The sequence below is a fragment of the Acartia tonsa genome, chromosome 2, assembly GCF_053477335.1.
Source record: "Acartia tonsa isolate MP-2025a chromosome 2, ASM5347733v1, whole genome shotgun sequence".
Taxonomy (NCBI): domain Eukaryota; kingdom Metazoa; phylum Arthropoda; class Copepoda; order Calanoida; family Acartiidae; genus Acartia; species Acartia tonsa.
The window spans coordinates 12,145,869-12,169,917 of NC_137261.1; the positions used below are offsets into that span (position 1 = coordinate 12,145,869).

The 24,049-nt window shown below is 30.0% G+C and overlaps 1 protein-coding gene across 1 annotated transcript; it reads left to right on the top strand.

Moving 5' to 3' along the window:
• Positions 1-338: 338 nt before the first annotated feature.
• Positions 339-19,915, top strand: LOC145304627 (glypican-6-like). The gene is made up of 10 exons (XM_080146554.1): positions 339-1,089; positions 7,424-7,514; positions 8,662-8,729; positions 9,330-9,430; positions 9,647-9,748; positions 10,683-10,871; positions 13,967-14,041; positions 15,504-15,594; positions 17,812-17,930; positions 18,088-19,915. Exons 1-10 carry the CDS (start codon positions 945-947, stop codon positions 19,003-19,005), a joined length of 1,899 nt encoding a protein of 632 aa, XP_080002680.1. The 5' UTR covers positions 339-944; the 3' UTR covers positions 19,006-19,915.
• The last annotated feature ends 4,134 nt before the right edge of the window (positions 19,916-24,049 follow it).

Sequence of the window (24,049 nt, forward strand, 5' to 3'; positions counted from 1 at the left end):
TTTATTTATCCCTAAGGGACTTAAGCCTTTTCTTAACCCAACTTAAAATTAACGTCATAAATACGTTTTTCCTCAAAATGTCTCTTGTGGACGTGGTTCAGAAGCGATATTGTATAAGGTAAACCGCATTTGATTTAGTTGAAGGGAAAAGTCGGTCATAATTATACATTCTTTTATTTTTAGAAAAATGTGTTTTTAAAGTTTAAGGGTAATTCAATCACATCTAAATTATGGATTAGTTAATACGTTAACAAATTCCAATAAAATTGTTATTAATCATTATGTATTATTATGAACCCAAATTTTCCAGATTTGTAAACATGACCATTTTGACCGTCCAAGCACAACCACCTGTGGGGGGGGGGGTATTAACCCTCCCTCAATGATTTATCTTTCTTCTATCTATCTATCTATCTATCTACCTACCACATAAATTGCAACTGCACTCTAAGCGTGTGTGTTGGTGTGTATACTACGGATTGTAGTTATCTCAAACACCGGCCAATTTACTACTCAAACTTCGGTCTTTTCGCTCTCGTCTTTACCTAATCCCCCCTTCCCCCACTCCTCCCCCAAATGTCCCTCCGCAATGTCTTTCCCCAACTCTCTATAATCCTCCTTTACCCCTTCTCCATGAGTTCTTCCCCCCCCCCGCTCTCGATGCACCTTCTGTTCCCACTCCCTTTATTGTGTAAAGTACCTACCCCTCCCTCTTTTAACCATCTCCCTCCCTCAATAATCTTCTTACCCCGTAAAATTGTATCCCCCAAAATTTATTTAGTGTTCTTGAGAATTTCCTAGGGAGAGGATACTTTCAATATTTTTGAAAATAAAGTTCTTTTTTTAAAGAAAATATATCATTTCCAAATGATTATTTTAAGTTATTTGTGACAAAAAATACAATAAAATTGTAGAAAAAAACATTAGACAAAATTTTCACAAAAATGATTTTGTTGTTATTTTTTCTGTTTGGTTTGTCAGCCCCCACCAACATCCCAGGGGTGGAGTTACGGGGTTGTGACCACCTTCGGTATGCCTACAGCTCCCGGGGGGTTCCAGAATATGAAGTACCCGGTACACCATTACAAGGTATTATAATTTTTCTATTTTATGTTTTTATTTTTTAGGTTTGTTTAAAAATCACGAAACCTCTAAGTATTATGTGAAAATAATTTGAATCATAAATGCAATTATTAAAATGCGACCTACTTAACTGATGGAGGTAAGCTTTATATTGGTCTCTGGATGATTTCAGGCTTTTCTTATGTCCTTGCCTTTCCCTTTGGAAACATAGCGGTCCCGTAAATGTTAGGGGCACAGCTGCAAGTTTATATTTAAGTAAACTTTATTCTGTTCAAAAGTTTAATTTGACAATTTTTTAACGTGTAGTTTTGAAATATATTTGAATTTTAAAAATCTTGTATTTGTGTAACATAACTATTCTTAGTGTAATTTATGCAATAACTAACTAATGTAACAATTAACAAGAGAGGGGTAGGTTTCTGGTAAAATCCGTAAAGTTTATGTGTTATAAGTTAAAAACAGTAGTAGAACGAAAAAAAATTATGTTAACTTTTTATTTTTTTTGTCTATAGTTCTTTTCAATAAGAAATACACATATTTAGTGAATATTATCGTTCTACTATTATTTTTTAAGCCTTAAAACACACACTTCTACCAGAAACCTAACCCTTCCCTTTTAGAAACTTAAAGAAAAATATGAAATACACTTCGTAAAACTACTGCTTTTGTCCACTTATACAGAAAATTTATTTCTTAGTTTAGTTAAATGTAATTTTTTTTGTGTTAAGTATTTTTAACATTTCATTGTTATACATTTTTTTTACAAAAAAAGACAAGATTACAATAAAAACTACTAATTGGATAGTGGACGTTTTTTTGCTTTTGTATTCTATTTTTGGGGACAATTTTAAGCTGAAAATTGGGTACTTTTTTAGTTTACAATAGTAGTTAGTTTTGTAAGAATTAAATATACATATTTTATGCACATTAGTGTGTTTGAAACGGTATTATTTTTAGTGATATAAACAGTAAAATAAGGAAATTTTAATTAACAAACAATGCTTCAATTTATGAACAATGTTATTCCATAAAATCTTGATTATTTTTGACATTTTTATGATGCTTTCCTCCCCCATTTCCGTCCATTTGGACGTTTCCTTAACCATAAATTTACCCTTCTATTATAATTATTAATATCTTTATTATGGTATGCGTCATCCTTGTTTCATAGAAAATCTTGTAAAAATTGTTTTCCTTAGAATATTTATTTTATTGGCCATTGATTTAGACATTTATTCTTGGAAATAAACAAACTTATATGTACTTTAATAGTTTATTTTACAGTATGTAATTAACGCGGCTGCACCTTTAGCATCTAGGGTATCTATTCAAAGGAGCTAGAACAATACATCCAAATACTTAAATCTGAGAATGCAATAGCATAAACCAGCATGGAACCCTGTTAAGTTTCTCTAAATTAAGAACTATGCAATTTGGTTCAGCAGTTATCGAAATCTAAAGCTACAGACAAAATAAGTAATTTTTAAACTAGGATGAACAACATACATAAATTAACAGCATTAAAGTATCTTTGTTTGTTTATTATAATAATTATCCCAGTTTTTTTTATATTGACCTGGCATAATTTCTGATAGTCTTGACTATTTACAATACTATTTCCTGCTAAACAGACTGCTGCCATAAATATTGGTTGAATTGGAATTTTATTTTATTTAGGATTTACTTTTATTGCCTGAAAAAGAGTATTTGCTTAAAGTAGCAAACGTACCAATGTACATATATATTTTTGTATAGATATAATGTTAAAATATTTGCAAAGAAAATTTATAAAATCCGTTTTTTTTGTAAAAAAAAACCCCACTAAATATATGAATGGATATACCAAGTATACTTGGATATATTTACAAGGGAAAATTATGGTTACAAATATAGACATCATTTATTGGCTACTTCATTCATCCAGTAGATGGAGGGTATAGTTATTTTAGCCAGCTGAGAGTATCACTTTATAATAGTGTTTGAAAATCTAGAGCAACATCCATGTAATAATATATCGACTGTAATATACTAATTAAGCTCTATGTGTAATTTTGTCGACATTCTATATAAATAAAGGTTACAATTTAATTTGTCGATATAATAACAGTAGATAAGTGTAACCAGGAAGAGAAGCCATGTCTTAATACTGAATAGAATTGGTGAATAAGTCAATGATTGAGTCAATGAGGCAAGCATAGAGAAATCAATGACCATGTCAAACCCACCCTCATTCTCAGTATTCAACAAATAAATAGGATCCCATATAAAACTGGGCAGTTTGATAGGATAGAAATTTTGTTCGAAGATTAGGATTTCGACAACTAAAGAACCAATTGAGTTCTCCATTTTAGGGAAGCTTCACATAGGGCTATGAATGATTTTAGGCTAATTTATTTTCATATTTAGGCATAGGAATGGGTTTAGGTTACTTTTCTGCTTCCATCATATTGAAAACATAGTCCCTAGATACTAAGGGCACAGCCGTTAGTTAGATTTATATTATTTGATTAAAACATTTTGATTTAATTAAAATGAACAAATAGCCTTGACATAAAATTATTTCCTATAATTTTGATTAAGATATAATATCCTTTCATAGAAGCTGCTGGGGGATTATATAACATGAAATCTTTTAATTAAATATATAATATTTTTGACATGATTCTATATGAATATTTGATTTTATATTATGATATTTTTCTGTCTTACATTTTAAAATAAATTAATTTTCAAAGCAATCTTTATTTTTTACTATAAAGTTATTAATATATTTGCCTTAGCTACTCTTTTTAAAAACTAAATATACTTGTTTTATCTAATTCTTTTCAAGAAAGGAAATATTAATTTTTTGATCGCCTGCCGCGCGGTTAGAATATTATTGGACTTTTATTCTTAAAAAGAAAATTACAATTACAATTTAGAAGTATCTTAAGATGTATTATTACTTCTGTTTACTTAATTCTTAGCCTCTCCTATCTTATATATTGTTTTCTTTTTCCCTGATAAGTTTTATCTTTATTGTAAATACTATCTTCCTAGTATCTATGTTAATCTAGAAATTTTCAATGGTTGGGTTCGAATCCCTGCCGGGTTTATGTTCTTTTTTTAAATTTTGAATTAAATCATTTCCCCTTCTTCAAATACCGCCCCCCCCTCCCCGTAATGCTTAATAACACCCCCCGTAAGTTTAAAAATTTTCTTTATATAAATAATCTTTTAAATCTGTTGGTTATGCATTTAAAGTAGGAATTATCATTATTTAGGTTTTTGTTTGAGATAGATAGGTGGGTTAGGGTTAGGTGGTTGTTTTGAGGGGGGGGGGAGGTTAAAGCACCGCATTTATTCTTAACCCTTCAGGAAGATAATACACTCTGGAATTTTGGATAGTTTTTAAAAGGGTTAAATTCCCCCTCCCCTCCGCCCACTTTACCTAATCATTCTTTAATCCCCCCCCCCTTCTGCAACCAAATTATCTCGTTATTTCTCTAAAGAAAAGTGGTTTTGCTAAACAATGAAAACTTAGGGTTAAGGCTATTTTTTTTTGGGGGGGGGGGGGGGTAGAATTAATTTTGATCGATCCATCAATTTTTATGGATAGAAGGGTTATTTTATCATTTACCGCTTTTATACATTTATTTGAAATATATAAAGGGTTAAAAATATCATTATTAATTTCGAAGTATATTCATAAAAAGGACGCGCACCAACTATTCTATTCCCCAACAAGGAAAAAAATCAACACATCAGGCACCGAAATTTTTCGTTTATTGGCATAAACATCATCAGGGTCTAAAAAAATATTAAATTTTTTCACAAAAAAGTATAAGAAATGGTTATATACACAATAACATAACAAATCATTTTAGCAAAATGGTCAAAGTTTAAAGAAACAAGGACAATTATATCAACAAAAAGCGTAGTAACAACAGGACTATGTAAATTTAAAATATGTAATAAAAAAATTCTATAAAATAAAACAACTTACATGGTTATTTATATACATTTTTTCACATAAAATTTAGCAGTATCTTCGTGCATTGTCAAGAATAGAATGAGTTTTTTGGGGGAAAATTAGTTTGATAACAATACAGGCGGTCAAAATGGTCAAAATTTGGGTGGTTGTTGAAAATCATCTGTTTAAAGGGTTAAATAACTATTACAAAAATGTTATTTATAATAAAGACAAAAAAAAGGAGGTACAAGAAAAAAAATTTAAGGTTGCAACTGGCAATTAATAATTTCTGTTTAATCCAAAGATTACAGTATTTTTTTCTAAAATCCAATATTTTTCACGAACATCTAATTTCGAAGCTACCATATAACTTGAATAAATGTCTGTCCATTTGTATACTTGTCTTTTTCATCAAAAAAATGTAGTTAGCTTGTTGTTACAGCGATACAAAAAAAGTAAAAGTTGTATTGATGTACATATTTTTTATTCATTTTTTATAAGCTGGCTATAGATGATAAGAAAAATATACCTAAACAAATATTACATTATATTACATTTACAATGTATATTTTTTAGGAATTAGGGTATTATGCATTTAAAAAAAAAGTTTTGTGCAAAGCTTGATTAATGTAAGCTATATCAACTGCAACTAATAGCTCTTATTCTTAATATAGTCATGTTAGAATAGTTTAAAACTTTTTTGGGGGTTTTCTGTGATGATTAGGTTTTTGAATTATGATTTATTTTTGAGAATTTTCGAGTGATTCCATCCCTTCATCCCTGATTTCCAACTGTAATTCCATCCTGGGATATATTGAAAATAGAATCCTCACAATTGGTTAGATAAAATTATTCCTAGCAAAATGGATGTAAAATATACGTGGATACTATGACAAGATAAAAATTGTCGTCAAATTAGGTTGCTAACATGGACATAATTTATAGGTCTCTTCCTTCATCCATTGGGAGGGGATGGGGTAAAGGGGGTGGATGGGGAGGTTGTTATTTTAGCCAGCTACAAGTTTAACTTTATTTGAGTACATGATATGCTATAAGATCCATGTAGTAATAAATCCATTTGGTTAGATAAACCTAATTCTAGGAATTTATTATGCTATCATAGTACTTTTTATTGTAACTTAGATCTTAAACTAAATGATTTTTTTATTGATATAGTTTTCTTTATTTCTAAATCAAATATGCATCCATTGGTCATTTTTGTTCCTTAATTAAATTATGTGACATTCAAGACAAAGATCGTCCAATCAAAAGGTTGGCTGTCTGTTACTTAACCTAATATTCGACTACGTAATCATCTCCCCCCCCCCCAAAAAAAAAAAATATGTCATTGTCCGCCCACTTTAACAAACTTACCGCCTACTGGGGCACATTTGGAATTTTATGACCTGACCATCATCCCCCCCCCACCTCCCCCCCTCTTTCTATTATGTTTTGATTATATACGGTTTTTATGAATTGATGGTAAGAGTTATGGTTATATTATAGCCAAGTTTTAAATTACATTTATACCAATTTCCTTACATAAAAGATTTGATTATTATATTAAAATATTTTCATCAATTTATAAATACAGATTTATCTATTAATAGGGGAAAATATCAAACTAGCAATGTTTTGTATAAAAATATCAGGGAACTAATTTAAGTACTTACATATTATAGTACCATAGTTGCCATACTTTTCAGTAATTTTATGAATTTGTATTGTATTGATATGGGCCTAGCTAAAGAATCTGAAATAGAGAGGTAGTGAAATGTACTAACTATGAACCAATTATAGAGAAGCTTTGCCATCAAATATATAACGTCCATTTCAATCTTACTTCTCTTTCATTTACTTCTAGTTATAAGTACTCTTCAAGAAGATAGATTATAAAGTCTTTTGCAATTGTCTTTTACAGTACAAAATAATACATGCTTCAGTTGAAATCTAGTGTGATTTTTACCTATAAAACAATTTAAGAAACCCATTTTTAGCCCCGTTTTAAAGATCAAAGAAAAGTACATTACTTTGAACATTAATCGACTTTAAATTAGATCTATAATTAGAATCAAATCAAAATTGATAAAGCTGACATCAAAATCAAATAAACAAAGAAGATAGAGATGAATTCAAATGTGTCAAGGTCCCAAAATATAAAATTGGCTGAATAATTGAACCAAATTAAAGATGTGCAGAAATGTTATACAGTAAAACAATCAATTTAATTCATTTACGTATTTAGATAACTAAAAGGTATCATTAAAGAAAAGAAATACAATTTAATTAAAGTTTTTTTTTGATGTTTAACAGAACAAGAGAAAATAACGTCATATTTGAACGATTATTCATTCCTAAAAATCTTAAAGAATGTGTTTTTTTTTTCAGGGGATGGCTTGGCTTTCTGCCCGAGTGGTCCAACATGCTGTACAAAGGGTGTGGAACAAAGGCTTGGCGCATGGTCGGAAAGACAATACAGGTACGATTATTTTAGAGGAGTTGCGCTCCTAAAATCCTTGTATAAAAGAAACAGGATCTGTGTGTCTTTAAATAACTTGCAGTTACTTATCATTGTTTAACACTCTACTAGTCTTTCTCTAAAACCTTTCTTTGCATTTTCCATAAATCAGTCTGATTTTCACATACCCTATTCTGGTTATTTGTTATTATAGTACGACAGTAGAATTTCTGATTGAGCTTGTATAGGTCACACTATTCTCACTTTTCCCATTTTAAAATCTGGTTCTAAAGACTCAAATTAAAGTATTTTTACAGTTATACTAATTCTGATAATCTAATGTTAATATGGAAAATATCCACTTTCTAAAGTCGATGAAAGGCTTGAATGGATCAACATCATTTCTTACCTTTAACATATTATAGTACATTAGACCAAAAGATTTCGAGTCCTTCATGGATTTTTTCCGAACATTTAAGAAAAAAATCTATCGCCTTTTGTTAGCCAAATAAAACAGGAAAAAATGACCTAGAAAATCAGACACCACAAATGTTTTTCTTGTAATCCATTAAATGTATATGAACACCACCCATGTTTTTGTCTTCTAAGTATACCACTAAACCATATATGCTGAAGGATTTGGATAAAGACTCTTAAAAACGAAACAGAAATTTATCAAGTATAGATGATATTTGTTTAAGATAAAATTTATTGATAATTTTAATTATTATTTCTTTTAAATCAACACATTTCTTGCAATAAAAAAATTATGATGAGAATTTTTTAAAAACTTATCCGCCGTATACATATATATATTAAACATGTTAGTGTGTGCCTTAGTTAAAACAAAATATATACACATTTCTTGTCTCTTCTCAAGGTTTTACAAAAGGTTACTATTAATAACAATGCATTTATGTATGAGATTAATTACGCTATAACTATCTGATTGACTTAGTGTTAATCCATCTCTCATGTAATAAAAAATCTGCTTCTTTCTCTAAAAATTTGACAAATTGTTGTGACTGCGCTACTTAAAAGAATTTTTATTTTTGTTTTCAGTAATAAGTATCTGTAACTTAGTAAGAGCAAGAAAAATGCTTGTAGAACCTTTTTACACTCATCATATAAAGTTGAAATGAATAGCTGTAATGTTTTTGCTTTTCAGGGATGCTATATTTAACAAAACTACGTCAATGGCCGCGCTCATAGAAGAAAAGGCAACACAAATTGATGGTAAGTTTTTTTTTAAGATAAATGGCTATGTAAAATAATATATTAATAATTCTCTACCGGTTGAATATTTTGAAGAAATTGATTTTTTTATTGCGTCGATCGAACAGAAATCTTTTAACACTAAAAAATGTTTATCTTATTTTTACCTTTTTGTAAGTGCTAAAAATATACACCAGATCAAAAATAGCGTTTTTTCATTACACCAATATTTTTTTTTAGCAAATTCTTACTTATTTAAGAAAGTTTAAATCTATAGTTTATTCTTTGACTATAATACTAAATTTTTCAATTCAAACTCCTATTGTAGGTATAACCTATATGTAAAAAGATAGTAATTTTTATAAAACACCAACCTCCAAAAAACTAAAATGCTCTCTTTACTGTATATTTAGTAAATAAACACAGACAGACAGTTTTGCTACATTAACTTTAGAACATGAATCATAAGCTACTCTGTTTTTCATTTTTGTAGCAAAGTTTCCTCTAAAAGCAGAAGTTGCCTGTCTAAACTTCCTTTAAATTCACATATTACTTAACTTTAGCATTTTAAATGCAGTGAGTTTTTGATCATACCAAAAAATTAAAATATGATAATTTTAGATTATGTGTATTCCTTGTTGAACAAAGCCCAGCGAAGTTTTCATGAAATGTTTTTGAGAACCTATGGAATTATGTACCAGAAGAATGCGGACGTATTTCAGGTAAATAACATCTTTTTAACGGCTCATATTGTGTATTTGATTAAGTAATTAATTTTAGTCTAGGACAACGTGCTTGTAGGTTATATGGCTAATATTTCTACATTCAACTTTTAATTTATGTTTTTTTGACCTAATAAAAATGTTCGATTAAAACATTTTGTTTGTTTTTAGTTTTCTTATTTGGTGTTAAATTTTAAACATTACTATTTTTTTCAGGATTATTTTAAGAAGCTGAAAATTTACTACGACAAAGGGACCTTAGATTTGGGTGTCACTACTTCAGATTTTTTCAACCTCCTCTACCAAAAAATGTTTCAGGTACTGAATTAATTTAGAAATTCCCAATCAAATATTTCAATAGTCAACGTTTTTATTTTTTATTCCACAATTGATTACAGAAAAAGGAAAAACCTGAATTCCAGAAAAAAAGTTTTTACTGAGAAAAAGTTATTTTAATATTAAAATGCAAAAATGTTAATTATTCTGGGAGGGTTGTAAAATTGGTTGATGGTTGGTGTTTTTGCGATAAAGTAAATTTTTAATTGTTCTTAGCAGGCATTGCTTTAATTTTTTTTCAGCCTATACAGTGTTATGACAGTTAGTTGACCTTTGTTTCCTTTTTTTCTTTTTTCTATTCCATGTAATATTTTGCTTTATTTCCTTCCATCAAAATAGTTTGGTAGTTTTTCAACGAATTTTTGTAGTGACTAAAAGTTTTTGGATTGATGTGTTTGGGTTAAACATAAGGCCGGGTTTTAACAAGAATGATAACATAAGTAGTATCTACATTTTAAAAAATCGTAGTATCTTATATGAATATCACACATAGTATACCTTTATTGATAAAAAAACAAAATATTTTACATTTGTATTCTAAAATTATCTTTAAAAACCTGTATTATAAAACATTAATTAAAAGTACAGAAAAACCAGGTTTCTTTTTTGGTGTTATACAACTTTTTAATTATCCTTAGAACTCTACCTAAGTTTTAAAAACTTTGACCTAACTATTATTTTCTTATTACTCTTGTTTTTGTCAAAATTAGCGAGAATTAATAAATTATTCAGTGCACTAAATTAATGTAAATATTGATTCAAACAAATTATTATTTTAATATTATTTCTATTATGCCATGGAAACAGATTAATATCCGCTGTGAAAAATCATGTATAGCATCGTATTTCAGACAGTTTTCCACGAATTAAACCTTTAACTGGTTAACCTTTAATTTTTCATTTTAATATTTTTTAGGTTTTAAACTCTCAGTACACTTTCGACAACGCGTACATGAAATGCGTGTCTGACAACATGGACGTACTGCACCCATTTGGGGATGTGCCACGCAAGTTGGCCAGCTCGGTCAAGCGGTCACTGGTGGCAGCCCGGGCATTGGTCAGGGCTCTCAAGACTGGTCATGAGATTGCTAATGTGCTCACAAGGGTAAGTTTCTATTTTTCATAAGTAAAACTTATATTTATTCTATTCATATTTGTAAAACTAAAAGGAATATCTATTTATAGGCATATGTATTTAACATAACCAAAAGGACATGGAACTATGTATAGAAAAAAAACAAAGGTTTACAAAATGTTTTCATAAAAATTTTCTTTATATGTCAATTATAATGGATATCATTTAATTCCAATTATTCAAGTTCCAATATTGCTGAGAAGAATATTTTTAATAGATTTGCTTCTATTATTGAATATTTTCAATATTATTTTGAATAAAAAATATGCCTATTCCGTTTAATGTTTGCCTAGTTAATGGAACACGCCACCAAAATCAATTACTGGGGAATTAAATCGAGTAATCGTTCATCAAACACACAGACAAACACGCAAATTACACATACACACACAAATTACACATACACACACAAATTACACACACACACACAAATTACACACACACACAAATTACACACACACTTTCATTTAATTAAAGCCATGACATGGCACACCCACACACATGTACACATACACACAGCATTGTAACATGCAAATATCATTCAAAACAGCAATTTTTACATGTGAAATTGCAAAAATTTCTGTCTTCTAAAGCCAATAAAATAATTGGATTATAATAAGTGACCCAGGGAAGTGCTAATACCCTTCTGAAAGAGTTCCCCTTCCCTCACCAACCCCCTTAAGGCTTACATCCCCCTATAAATTTCTGTGCACACAAGAGAAGGGGCTATTTTAGATAATTATTTTTTGGTTGAAATGTAGCCACTCTCTAATTTGCGGATATTATCCACGCTAAATTAACTACTAGATTATCAAGGGCAGAATTTAATTGAAAATGAGTCTCATTTTCAATATTGTAATTCATTCTACTCATTGTTTGATTATAGGGGTAAATAATTAAAGAATCTTTAATCGATAAGTATAAATAGAATTATCCATCTAATTGAACGACAAACGATTTTTTTAAGTTACATTCTCGTTTAGTTATAGTTATAGATCTAATTAAATTAACTGTTTTGAAAACTAAAATATTTCAGGTTCATTGTTTAAACTAGCTTCTTTGTATTAAAAATAAGAACAAACTAGCAAATACTTTAGGGGCAGCTTACTACTCAAAAATTTTGCACAAAAAGTTTGCGAATAAATGTTAAAGCATGCGAATATGTCACACAAAATTTGATACAGATTAAAATGTTAAGAAAGTCTGTTTTCAATACAGCAAATTAATATTGGGATCTTAAAATAATTTCAAAGCTTAAACCCATCTTTTATGGCTTATTTTGAATTATGATTAAAGTGGCCCAGAGCCCAATGAATAAGCAGCCAACCAAAATTAAAAAAATCATTACCTTTTTTTTTAGTTTTTAATGGCATACAAAAAAAATTCTCAGACAATTGCTTAAAATCTATTCATTGTTCAGACATAACAAAATATAAATACATTAAATTTGCATTAGTTACAGGGTGGTTTTAAAAGAGGTAATTCCATGTTATCAATTCTAGATTTAACTTTTTACATCAGCAAAAGCTTTAAACATTTGAATTCTACCATATACTTTTCTTAATATTTTAGATTAAAAGTAAAACTTATGACGAAATTGGCATATTAGTTTTACATTTTATATAGCCTAAAAGTTACATTTCTTAATAGATGTAATTATTTAGATGTTTACCATTAAAATAGGAAGATTAGTTGGTCTTATTTTACATATTTCGGGAAATGATAGTTAAAAATGAAAACAATTTATTACACCCTGTATAACTAGATTAATTTATTCTGAGTCTATGTCATTTTCAGCTTTTATGGGAAAGTTGGAAATTTTGCAATAGGCCAAAATAAATTGTTTGTAGTGGGTGTTTTCGCAATTAAGCTGTTATTTTTCACCCATAGACCCCTATTAATAAAATATTGTTCTATAACCATGCTTTAATACCATAAAAAATCATTAAAAATTAACTTTAGATCTTTTTGAAAAAATTTTTGCGTGTATAATAATCCACTATTTTTGCTCTATTTAAGCTTTTTTCTTTTTTGATTGAACATCTTAATATATTTTTAGTAAAATTGTGGCAGCTCCCAGACTTTGTGGCAGTTTATCCATCAAAAAAAACTTCTTCGCAACTTAATGTCTAGCTTATTGTTACTTAGTTTTTATTAAAAATACTTTTTATAGATTATTTCTATAACATAGTGATAAACAAAGTTTATTTAAACATGCTATTTTTATTTGTATAAAATATCTATTTGTTAATAGATAAAAACACAATATGAAAATTATTAATAAACTATCGTTTTCATTCTAGAATTTTCTGTGAATAAAATTTTTACAGAGAAGGACATATAATAATTCAAGATTTGAATTTTCCCCTTTCTGTTATTTTTGTTATGGGAAGCTAAGCCGTAAAGAACAATTTTAGCATGTACAAAGTTTCTGCTTTGTATTGAAAATGCACAATTTTAGCCTCGTGAAAGCTTTTCCATTGTTACCATTGAAAAAAGTAAAAATTTTACTCAAATTTTTACGACTTGGACTAAAAAGCTTTCTGAAAAAAATTGGAATTAACGTCTAATGCAAAATTTAACAATTGGGTCTTTGTGTTGAGCTGAATATACTGTTATATTTACTACTTTCAAGAACAACACTCCAAGCTCTCAGCCTTATTAATGCCATATTAATAGATTTTCTTTCATGCCCGGATTTAAATTTTTAGCCGAAATAATAAAATTTCGTATCTCCAGTACCTGGTTACTAAATAAGAATTTCAAAAGTTTCTCTATTCCTTATGATACAGAAGTACGTTGCTATTACGAAAACTTAATGTTAAAAAATGAAATTTTTCAAGGGTACTTCCTCATAGTTAGACAAGCTGCTGCAACATTGCCTTTAGGAGCTTTGTATTCGGGGGGGGGGGAGACTGAATAATAAACTCGAAACTATCCTAGGACTTATGTAAAGCTTCTCCAAAACGTATAATCCAGTCAGTAAAGTAAAGTCAGCGCAATTTAATTTAATTTTAATATGATATCTGAAAACAGTGCAACATTACAATTTGTTTTTTTATCAGGTGGAACCAAGTCCAAATTGTTTGTCAGCAGTGAAGAAAATGAGCTCCTGTCCTGCCTGTAAAGGAATTCCAGAGGTATTTTTTCTTGTTTCATGTTTATTTTTAATAAGAGTTATCTGATGCTTTACCTTAATGTGCCTAGCGATTACAGAACCCCTCCCACCTCCTGTATTTTTGAAATAAATTAGAAATGATGGGGAAGAGTTTATTTATTTACCCCTGCAGGCTGCGTTGGCCATAACCTTTTGGGGCTATCCTGTATCCAATAAATCATTTATTCTCAATTTATTTCAAAATAAAATTCGTAAATACCCTCGTATCAAATCTTTGTTTTGGAAAAGAAAATTTAATTTTAAAAAAATGTTTATAAAAAGTTTTACTTGACCCAAAATTTTGAGGAAAATTTATGATTTATGGCAAAATTGTTGATTGAATAAATATCTTTATAGAGTCGGCTATAGGCTTTGGGGGAATTTTTATAACGAAGCAAATATTTTAAAAGCAAAATTTCTAAACAATTATGACCATTTGCTAGTCTGTCTTTTTATTTGTTGAAAAGGTTAATGGTTGTTCAAATAAAGGAAGTTGTTTATATGTTTAACCTAAAAACTAGAAATAGTAAAAGCTAACATTAAATGGCCAAGAATTTACTTTGTTGTTACACCCCATTTGTTGCTTACTTTTAAAAACGGGGGAAAGGGAAGATTTAAATAGCGACAGGAAACTAATTTTAAAAAATATTAATTATTAAATAGTTATTTTTTTGCATCGTATTACAGATAGCTTTCCTCTGATATTAAAATAAAATTAAAACTTGTTTACTAGCCCCGACGGGCCGCAATATGGCTGAAAACCAGGTTCTAATCCAGTGGATATTAATCAGTTTCGAAGCCATACTGGAAAATTAATGCAACTTTTTACATTGAAAGATTAATATTATAATCTTTGTGTGTCTTGGTCAAATAATTTTCAATTTGAATATCCCTGTGTCCATTGGTGTGTAATAAATCTTGTGTTAGCCTATATCAGTTTTTATTTTCATGGAACAAATATAAATCTTTACAGTTTATCCTTCCTGGATAGGTTAGGCTTTACTTATAAACAAAATATAAATTGTATGCCCAATTAAGAATTTAGGTAAATATAATTAACTATGAAAACTCTTCTAGCGTAACTTTCCCTTTTTGAATCGGTTTTTGACAAATAATTTTTGATAAAGCAAAAAATATAAGAAAATCTGCAACTGTATCCCTTATCCTTCGATATCACCCTTTTATCTTTATTTATCTTTAAAATATTAAATAAAAATATCTGTTTTACATGATATTTGTTTTGATATTTCATATCTGTACTAGCGGCTACGCCTCAAGAGGCCTCTAGTGGTCCATTGGTTATATTTTATCTATTTTGGTAAAATTTACTATGTTGATTAAATTTCAACTGTATACAACTTATTCTGTATTTAAAGTATAAACCGTGCAATAAATACAATAACTGGTTGCATCTTTATAAACAATAAACATGTATTGTATTTTAGGTGAAACCATGCAATGGATATTGTATCAACATTATGAAGGGGTGCCTTGCTCATCATTATGAAGTAGATGGAGTGTGGAATCAATATATAGGTAATTTTTGTTATATTTATCTGTATTAACAATAATTGCGTTTAAATTTTCGAGGGTTTTAGCTGTCTTATTACATAGGATGAAATTAAAATAAAGTAGATTGTGAATTTTGATTGGTTTGTTTGAAAATTGGGTGTCCAAACTCTTTAACTTATATTTTTCCTGTAGAATCCCTATCGGGGATATATGTAAATAAATAGTCCATTGTCTTATCCCTTAAGATCTAAAGTAAAAGAGTAGAGTAGCTATGCTGTTATTAAAAAGAATGTCTAATAATGGTTAATCTGTCCTCTAATCCTGCTCAGTTATTCACCCCTCTAATGAAGGGTGTCACTGCTATGCAGCCAACAAAATAATGCTCATATTTGTTGTTATAACCATCTTTCCTTTGACTTACTTGCAATTTTAGTATACATCGTAAGTAAAAGATTTTGTCTGCCAGTTAAATCTCGGTAACCGCCGAACTGATTTTAGTTATCTAATTTAGGGAAGCTTTACATTGATCTGTGATGGGGTTTTAGGCTATTTTCTAAACCCACTCTCTTTGGTTACAGAGCCCCTATGGGCTAAAGGCGACATAACAGATTTTTAAATATAACTGTGCAATCTAACCAGTACATTTTGTCTCAATGATTGCTAAAAATCTTCTGCTGTTTTTAAAATTTTTACTAAGAAACATATGATAAACTATTAAGTAAAATACTACTTAATGAGAAAATAATCCGCTTTTTAATACTATAGCTAACTCTGAGTGTTATTACGTTATCACAAATATTTTATGTAGCTAAGCTATATTATGTTGTTTTACGACTGCAAATGTTGAAAAATAACAATTTCATTCTTGTTTTATGACAGATTTTAAAATATTAATTATAAAAAAAATAGTTGTCCATGTAATAATAAAAGTAAAAAAATAGGTTTAAAAAAATATATTTTAAGACTGCTGATTTAGTTTCACACCTTGTCTTTAACTCATGTATATTTTAACAATAAAGAAATATGTTAGATTATTATCTGGGGATTTTAAAAAATATGGATGAAAATTAACTACATATTTCTATTAATATTCAAGTTTATTTATGTATAACAGATAACTAGCATCTAAAATGTTGGCGGTGCTGTAGTTTTTTATTTTTTATTTTGTAATTAGTAATTTTTATTTTTACAATAAGTAATTTTTTTCCTATTGATAAATTACTATTATAATATGTTTATATGTTAATAGAGAAAAAAATTCTGCTAATGATATAAGTCACAATAATTATTCTTTCTTAAAGAAACATTTATTATGCTATATTGGTTCTTTAGTATGTTTAAGCTTATCAGAACATAGCAATTAAAGGTATAGCACAAAAATAAGGAAAAAATGTAACATTTTTTTAAAGGGATAGATTCAAGAAAAGGCAATAACAATTTTTGTTTATACTTAAAATAATGGTTTTATATCTATTAAAAGGCCCATAAGTTGCATATACATATAAGTAGACTGAAAGTCAACTTTTAAAATAAATTCAGAACTTTGACTTTACATGTAACTGTGGTACCAAAACGTTGATGGTCTCTAGAACTAGCTAATGTGACATTATTACTTTTATGTTGGTATAGGGAAATTTCTCCTGAATATAATCTGTTTTGCCTTCTGTTTTTACTTAAAGCTATACATTTCACAGTTTTTTCTTTGTACACTTGCTTCATTTCTTTTCTTCTATGTAAATTATGAAAAAATAGGTCAATATTGAAATGTTTATTTTTATTATAATTTCAGCATAAATAAACTACCTATTCTTGTGGTAAATAAGGTTAACCCGCTAATAATACATATTTATACTTCTTAATCACTTAATTGACAAAGTATGAAAAAAATGTTTTTTATTCATAAATGTTTTACATAAATTTTTTATTAAGTGAATTTTACAGATCCATCAATAAAACTGCCATTGTACTTTCCCTGAAGAAAGGGTTATAGAATTACGTGGATATTATTAAGGTTTTTTTTTGACTTCAATTTAGGTTGCGAACATGAACTTAATTTATTGGTCAGTTCGTTTATCCAGTAGTAGGGGGGGGAATGAGATAAAGGGGTTGGATAGAGGTGATTTTTATTTTAGCCAGCAGGGAGTATTACTTTATTTGAGTACATGCAAATCTGATGCAACATCCCAGTAATAATTTATAGATTGAAGAAGAATTACTACTATCAAACTATTTATTTTTCAGAATCGTTGTTGAGTTTGATAGAACGTTTGTCTGGTCCGTTCAACGTTGAGATGACTATTGATCCCTTGAGCATCAAGATCTCAGATGCCATCATGAATTTCCAGGAAGCCGGCTTCCAGGTATTTATTTTTTATTTCTCTCAAGCTAAAGACAAAAAATCTTACAGGAAAATTGTTATTGTATGTAACGAAGCTAATTTATTATTAAGATCTTTTTATTTTATTTTAAAGAATGCAGAATTATTATTATTGTTAGTATTGATTTAATGTATTTCAGGTGACTCAGAAAGTTTTTGAAATATGCGGAACTCCACGTTTGGGGCGACGATCTGCCCAGCCATCCTCCCAATTCATTTTCGAGAAGCGTCTGGAAAAGATCCACCGCACCCCCTCTCGCCCGCCCAAAACCGAATTTGAAATCCTGTTAATAAGCCTTAAAAAGCATTTGAAGTCAGTTGACGGTTTCTGGTCGCTGCTGCCGTATCAAATGTGCGACACCCAGCTGGAAAAGCCGATGCGCAATATTCGGGATCGCACGGCCTGCTGGAACGGCGAGTCTATGGGTACATACGACCGCAAGGTTCTGGAGGACGGATATCAGGAACAGGCAGAGAATCCAGAGGTGCCCGTCACGTCGATCAACAGCCGCAATAGTGGCCCCTCGGCAGGGGATGAAAACTGGGGCGTGTTGGTGGAAGAAAGAGAACGTCTGCAAAGCCTATCATCGCAGCTGCGAGCTGCTTATCGCGGCTTGGACATTGAATGGTGGGACGACACTGGTAAAAATCCCCGCGAAGCCCAGGGTGCTGAGGAAGGAAGCGGCAGCGGTGGGCCGCACGGCGATGTTGACGGACTGTATGACGATGAGGATTACGCCGACGGTAGTGGGGATAGTGCTGGCGGTGAAGCCGCCATCGAAGGCAGTGGTGGTCACAGCGGGGCGGCGGATACACACAGTGATTATAGTGATGAAGTGGTTGTGCCTTATTGGCATAAGGATAAGGGTCCCAGCACAATTAATCCATTTACACAGCCGCCAAGGACTACACAGCGGCCGACGGCTCCGTCCACCACAAGAACTATTCTTATTGGCAGCGGTGCAGCCGCTGTTAGAACTAAACTATCAGTGTGGCAGGCTGTCACAAGCTTCCTGCTGCCGGCTGTTACTTGTTATATTGGCAGCTTGATAGGCTAGATATGTGGCAGCTAATTATTTGCCTATTATATTTGTGATATTTCTAAGCGTGATTATGGGGAACAGATTTTCCCCTTTGCGCCCGAACCATGATTCTTTCATTATTATAAATATAGAAAAATCTCTGAAATTATTGAGATTCATGATCTCTAAAACGGCTGTGATCCCAAAAAACATAATGAATAAAAAAACAATTTTTATATGAAAAAATTCTCTCTGAACAAAAAACCAGATTAGTTAATTTAAATAATTGTACATGTAAATTCATACGTTTTATTGGTAATAGTTGAAGCAACAAAATTAAGTATTCCAAAATACAGTTTGTAATAAAGCATAATGTTAATAGAAAATATGAAATCCTATAAAACAATAAAAAGTGGTTTATATATAATAAAAATCGCGAATACGAAAATAATCAACTAGTTTTACTTTAGAATACTTAATTTTGTTTATTTTTTGTATGTATATACTAAAATAAAAAATAAAATAGCTTTATGTACTTAAGTACTTAAAAAACTAAAATTTTTAAAGACACTTTTGATAAATAGAAATCGTCCTGTTTTATTTAATTTTTTTATAAACACATTTGTCGCCATAAATAAATAATGGGTCAAGGGTAACTGAAGAAATATCAGTTTTTCATTATCTTTTTTATTAGGGTGAAATTACAGTTTTTTCTTCAAACTTGTATCCTTTCTTTCCCTTATTGCCCATGTAATTAAAAGCTAAAAGGTAAACTTTTTTTCTTCATAATTGATATCTCCTTATAAAATGTTTTGGCTGTTATAATTGTTACTAAATGTTAATATGTAGTTATTATAACTATTGTCTTTATTGTTAAACAATTAAATCATTTTCTGTAAAGAATTACTTCATTATATAGATATTCCAATAAATTTATGAAATTAAATCTTTTGCTTTGTTTTTTTTTAATTAAGAACGAAAATCTTCTACACAACTGCTATCCCATTGGCTGTATTAGAGATTATGTATCTAAATTGTCCGTCCGTAACGGTTAGCTCTTTTGGTAAATTTAGAATGTCCTATCAACTTTGGATGATTCATTTAACAATAAGATACGATTTGAAAATTGTGTAGCAACTCTATAATCGTAACCAGCAATTTCGTAAAAGTAACACATACACTATCGTTTTAAATAAGATAATTAGCTATTATAAGATTAATTAGCTCAATTAATGTATGTTGACATTCTTGCATAAATGTTGTTTACTTGCCAATTATAGATTGCATATTTATCGCAGGTTCGATATTTCATACTCTTTACTCTTGTTTACTTTGTTACCACTTTCATAACTGGAAATTCAATTATTATAGAATTCCTACCTACTTTACGAACTGTATCATTTACAGGAAAGATACAAAACATAGTATTTGATCGGAAAAATCAAGATAAAATAAAAACTTATTTTTATAAGTCACACTGACAGAACTAAGTTGTATAGTAGACTCGCTTCTTAGCAAGGGTTGTATGAATACATTCGATTTAACAGTTATGGAAAATCATTTTCTAGAAGATGCCCGTACCGTGCAACGTATAAATTGTATATGAAGTATAAGAATTTAAATATATCAAACCTGCAATTTTATTATAATACTAGCGGCTTCGCCCCTAGCCTCTAGGGGCTTTTTTCATAAAGTTCAGGGGAGAATTAAAAAAATTAGTTTACATTTTTTTAAAATGTTTTTTGTATTTTATAACATTTTATAACTTTTTTAATGTTTTGAAAAAAATTCTTAACAATTAGCCTTTTGGGGCTTCACCCCCTTTTTAATTTAATAAAACAAAATTTAAAAGAAGAAAAGAAAAAATTTTGAAATATAAAAAAATATAAAAAAGTATAAGAGTATAAAAAAATATAAAAGGATATAAAAATGTATAAAAATATATAAAAACATAAAAAAAAATTTTGGGGTAAATTTTCATTTTTGGGGAGGTTGGGGGTGTCTCACCTCCCAAGAAAATAGCTTAAAACCACCAAAGGACCAATGGTTACATACCCTGAAGAGTATAATCCAATCGGTTCAGTGGTTACCGAGATCTTAAGCTTCAGACGGACAGACATCATTCTACTTTGTAATATAGACTAGCGGCTTCGCCCCTAGCCTCTAGGGGCTTTGCCCCAAGAGGTGATAAAAAAAATTAATATTTATTGTTTTTAGTGAGAGAATGTTGCTATTCTTTCATTCAAAATAAATGCTGGAATAAAAAATATTTTTTAACAAAGGACCTAGGAAATCTTCAGCAAATAAAAAAAAAAAAAAAAAAAAAAAATGGGGGGGGGGATTTTTTTGTTTTTGGGGGGGTTGGGGGTGTCCCACCCCCCAAGAAAATAGCTTAAAACCACCACAGGACCAATAGGTATATACCCTGAAGAGTAGAATCCGATCGGTTCAGTGGTTACTGAGATCTTAAGCTTCAGACGGACGGACAGACGGACGGACAGACATCAAGCTACTTTGTATTATAGATAATATAAATTTCTTTGTTAACTTTAAGTTTCTTGTTGTTGGTCCATGAAGTCTCACTAACCAATGAACTGATTGAGTTCTTCATTTAACGATGATTCAACTAGTTCCTAGATGGATTCAGGATATTTTGATGCCCTTCCTCTCATATAAACTCTTTGGTATGAATGCATTTGAATGAGTGTATCCATAATTAATTAGAATCTTTTAATAATATATATTTTGGCTAGAGACAAGACTACGGATATTATACATAAACTTAACAAATTTAGTAGATTAAAAAAAGAAAAAAAAGATGCTTTTCCTCTAAGTGCTTTGATAGCACAGAAAAATAAAAGAGTTAACACATCCTCTAGTTGTTAAGGTAAAAAATAAGGGCAAAAAAAGAGAAAAAAAAGAGAAAAAAGGGTAAAAATAAGAGAGAAGGAAATTGTGTGTATATGTATTTAAACATAACAGGCTGAAGAAAGGATATACTAACAGACAAAAAATCTTATAGAGTAGCTTCAATATAAAACAAGGATGACAACATCCATAAATCGTAACTATTATAGGAATCATCATGCAAAGTTTAACATGTCTGCATCAACGAAATGAGCTATTCGTTTCGAACGGACCGAACTTTATAATAGGAAAGCTTCGCTTTCAAAATTGTACCAACTAAAGTTATATAAGATTTCCTAATTGTTGAACCTTTTGTATAATTATCCTTGGAGGTAACAGCAGCAGAAATTATGCATAGCACAAATATTGATTATGGATATTTGGACACCTTAGATATGAGAGGATGGTGTTCATGCAAAATCTATAAAACCTACCTTATCTCACTTAGCAATACTTAAACTAGCATTTGCTGACTTGTTATTTGCAATTTTGCATGTATATGTGATGATGACTTTTTTCAATTAAAAAAACATTTTGTTCTTTTTCGGTTAAAGTGAAGTACCGAATATGGACACAAAATTTAGTTTTTAAGTTTATAAGGTATTTTTGTTTATCTATTGAGATCTCACTAACCACTGAACCGATCTAGCCTCCATTTTATTGAAGCTTCACATAGGTCTTAGGGAAATTAGGCTGCTTTGTCAAAAATTGTATCGGTATTATGTCGTCTCCATATTTATTGTCGATATAATATCTGCTATATATTCGACCTAAATAAGATCTAACGCAGTTCGCGGTAAAATGTTCCTGGTAATGATTGATTATATTAAAAAATCTAGTAACTTTAAAGGCTAGTAGCTGCCAAACGGCTGAACGTACATGTCATGACATAAAACAGTGAAATTACATATCGAAAGAGCAAAGGCTATTAAGTCTAGAGGCGAGGCCAATACCAACTGTTAATTACAAGACACAAAATTAACAAAATATTGCATCTGCAATACCCAGCTAAAAAGGTGGAAAAAAGCCACAACAAAAAAATATGTGCACTTATTTGCCCTTTCACACAAACAAGGTGTAAATAAATATATTTAACTTTTCCGGTGCATGGGTAGTAGTAAATAACTACAATTTTATACAAGGAGAAAAGGGATAAATAGTGGCGCATACATCTTACCTAGTTAATTACCTCATCAGGGCGAGATTCTCATTTGATTTCAATAAAATTTTATCATCTAGAGAAGCCTGAGATTGTAATTGAATGCGACACTCCCAATGGGATATTAGGTGAAGTAGCATTCTAACAGATAACCAACCCTTTGATTGCATGACCTTTGCCTGGAAGTCCTATCTGTGAAGGTATTGAGTTGCGCCAAGGCATTACCCCTACTTTCACTATTAGTGTCACGTTCCATACATAGCAGCAGTAGGTTCCAATTTCTTTTACGTCTCTAGTATGACAAATTGTTTGCCTTACTATAACTTTGAGCAAAATCGTCACCTTTAAAGCATTCATAATAGATGTTAAAAATAAAAAAAATTCTTTAAGAAAAATGAACTCAGGACAACCTTGGAAGTAAATTTCATTCAGAAAAATAGCAAGACAATGGGCGAAGTATTTCGGGAATTTGCAGAAATGAATTGCTTGATCTGAATCATTCTTTACATTACATTTAGTACAAATATCACTTTCTATTAGATACCATTTTGTACAATTTACCAATGTGCGTATGTATTGTTAAAAGAGGAATCCTTTATAATATAGAGTTATAAACAAAAAATAATCCCTACAGTTTTTTAAAGCCAGTGTATGAGAAATTTGAAGGCAACAAATTTTTACAATTCAATTTCTAATGTAATTATTACAATTTAAAAATAACAAGTTAGATAAATATGGCAGAATTTGAAAATATTCCTAATTTTTAAAGCCAATTTTAGAAATGTATATTTGATTTTAAACATTATTGATCCTTTTATTCCTTGCGAAATTTAGTTGCATTGCATTGCAAGCTGATTGTGTGAGAATTGAAAAGGTGCTAATTTTGTTACAAATTGCCAACAAACTGGGACAAGTTTTATTTTTTCTTCAGTTTAGCTTCGAAACTGAGGATATCTGTTGGATTAGAACCAGTTCACAGCCACACTGAAAAATCATGTATAGCACCACATAACA

Bases quoted from the DNA above. Each gene is read 5' to 3' on its own strand.
- LOC145304627 (XM_080146554.1), top strand. From the start codon at position 945: ATGATTTTGTTGTTATTTTTTCTGTTTGGTTTGTCAGCCCCCACCAAC. The intron at 1,090-7,423 runs GTATTATAATTT...TTTTTTTTTCAG, and splicing joins ACCCGGTACACCATTACAAG to GGGATGGCTTGGCTTTCTGC. The intron at 14,042-15,503 runs GTATTTTTTCTT...ATTGTATTTTAG, and splicing joins CCTGTAAAGGAATTCCAGAG to GTGAAACCATGCAATGGATA.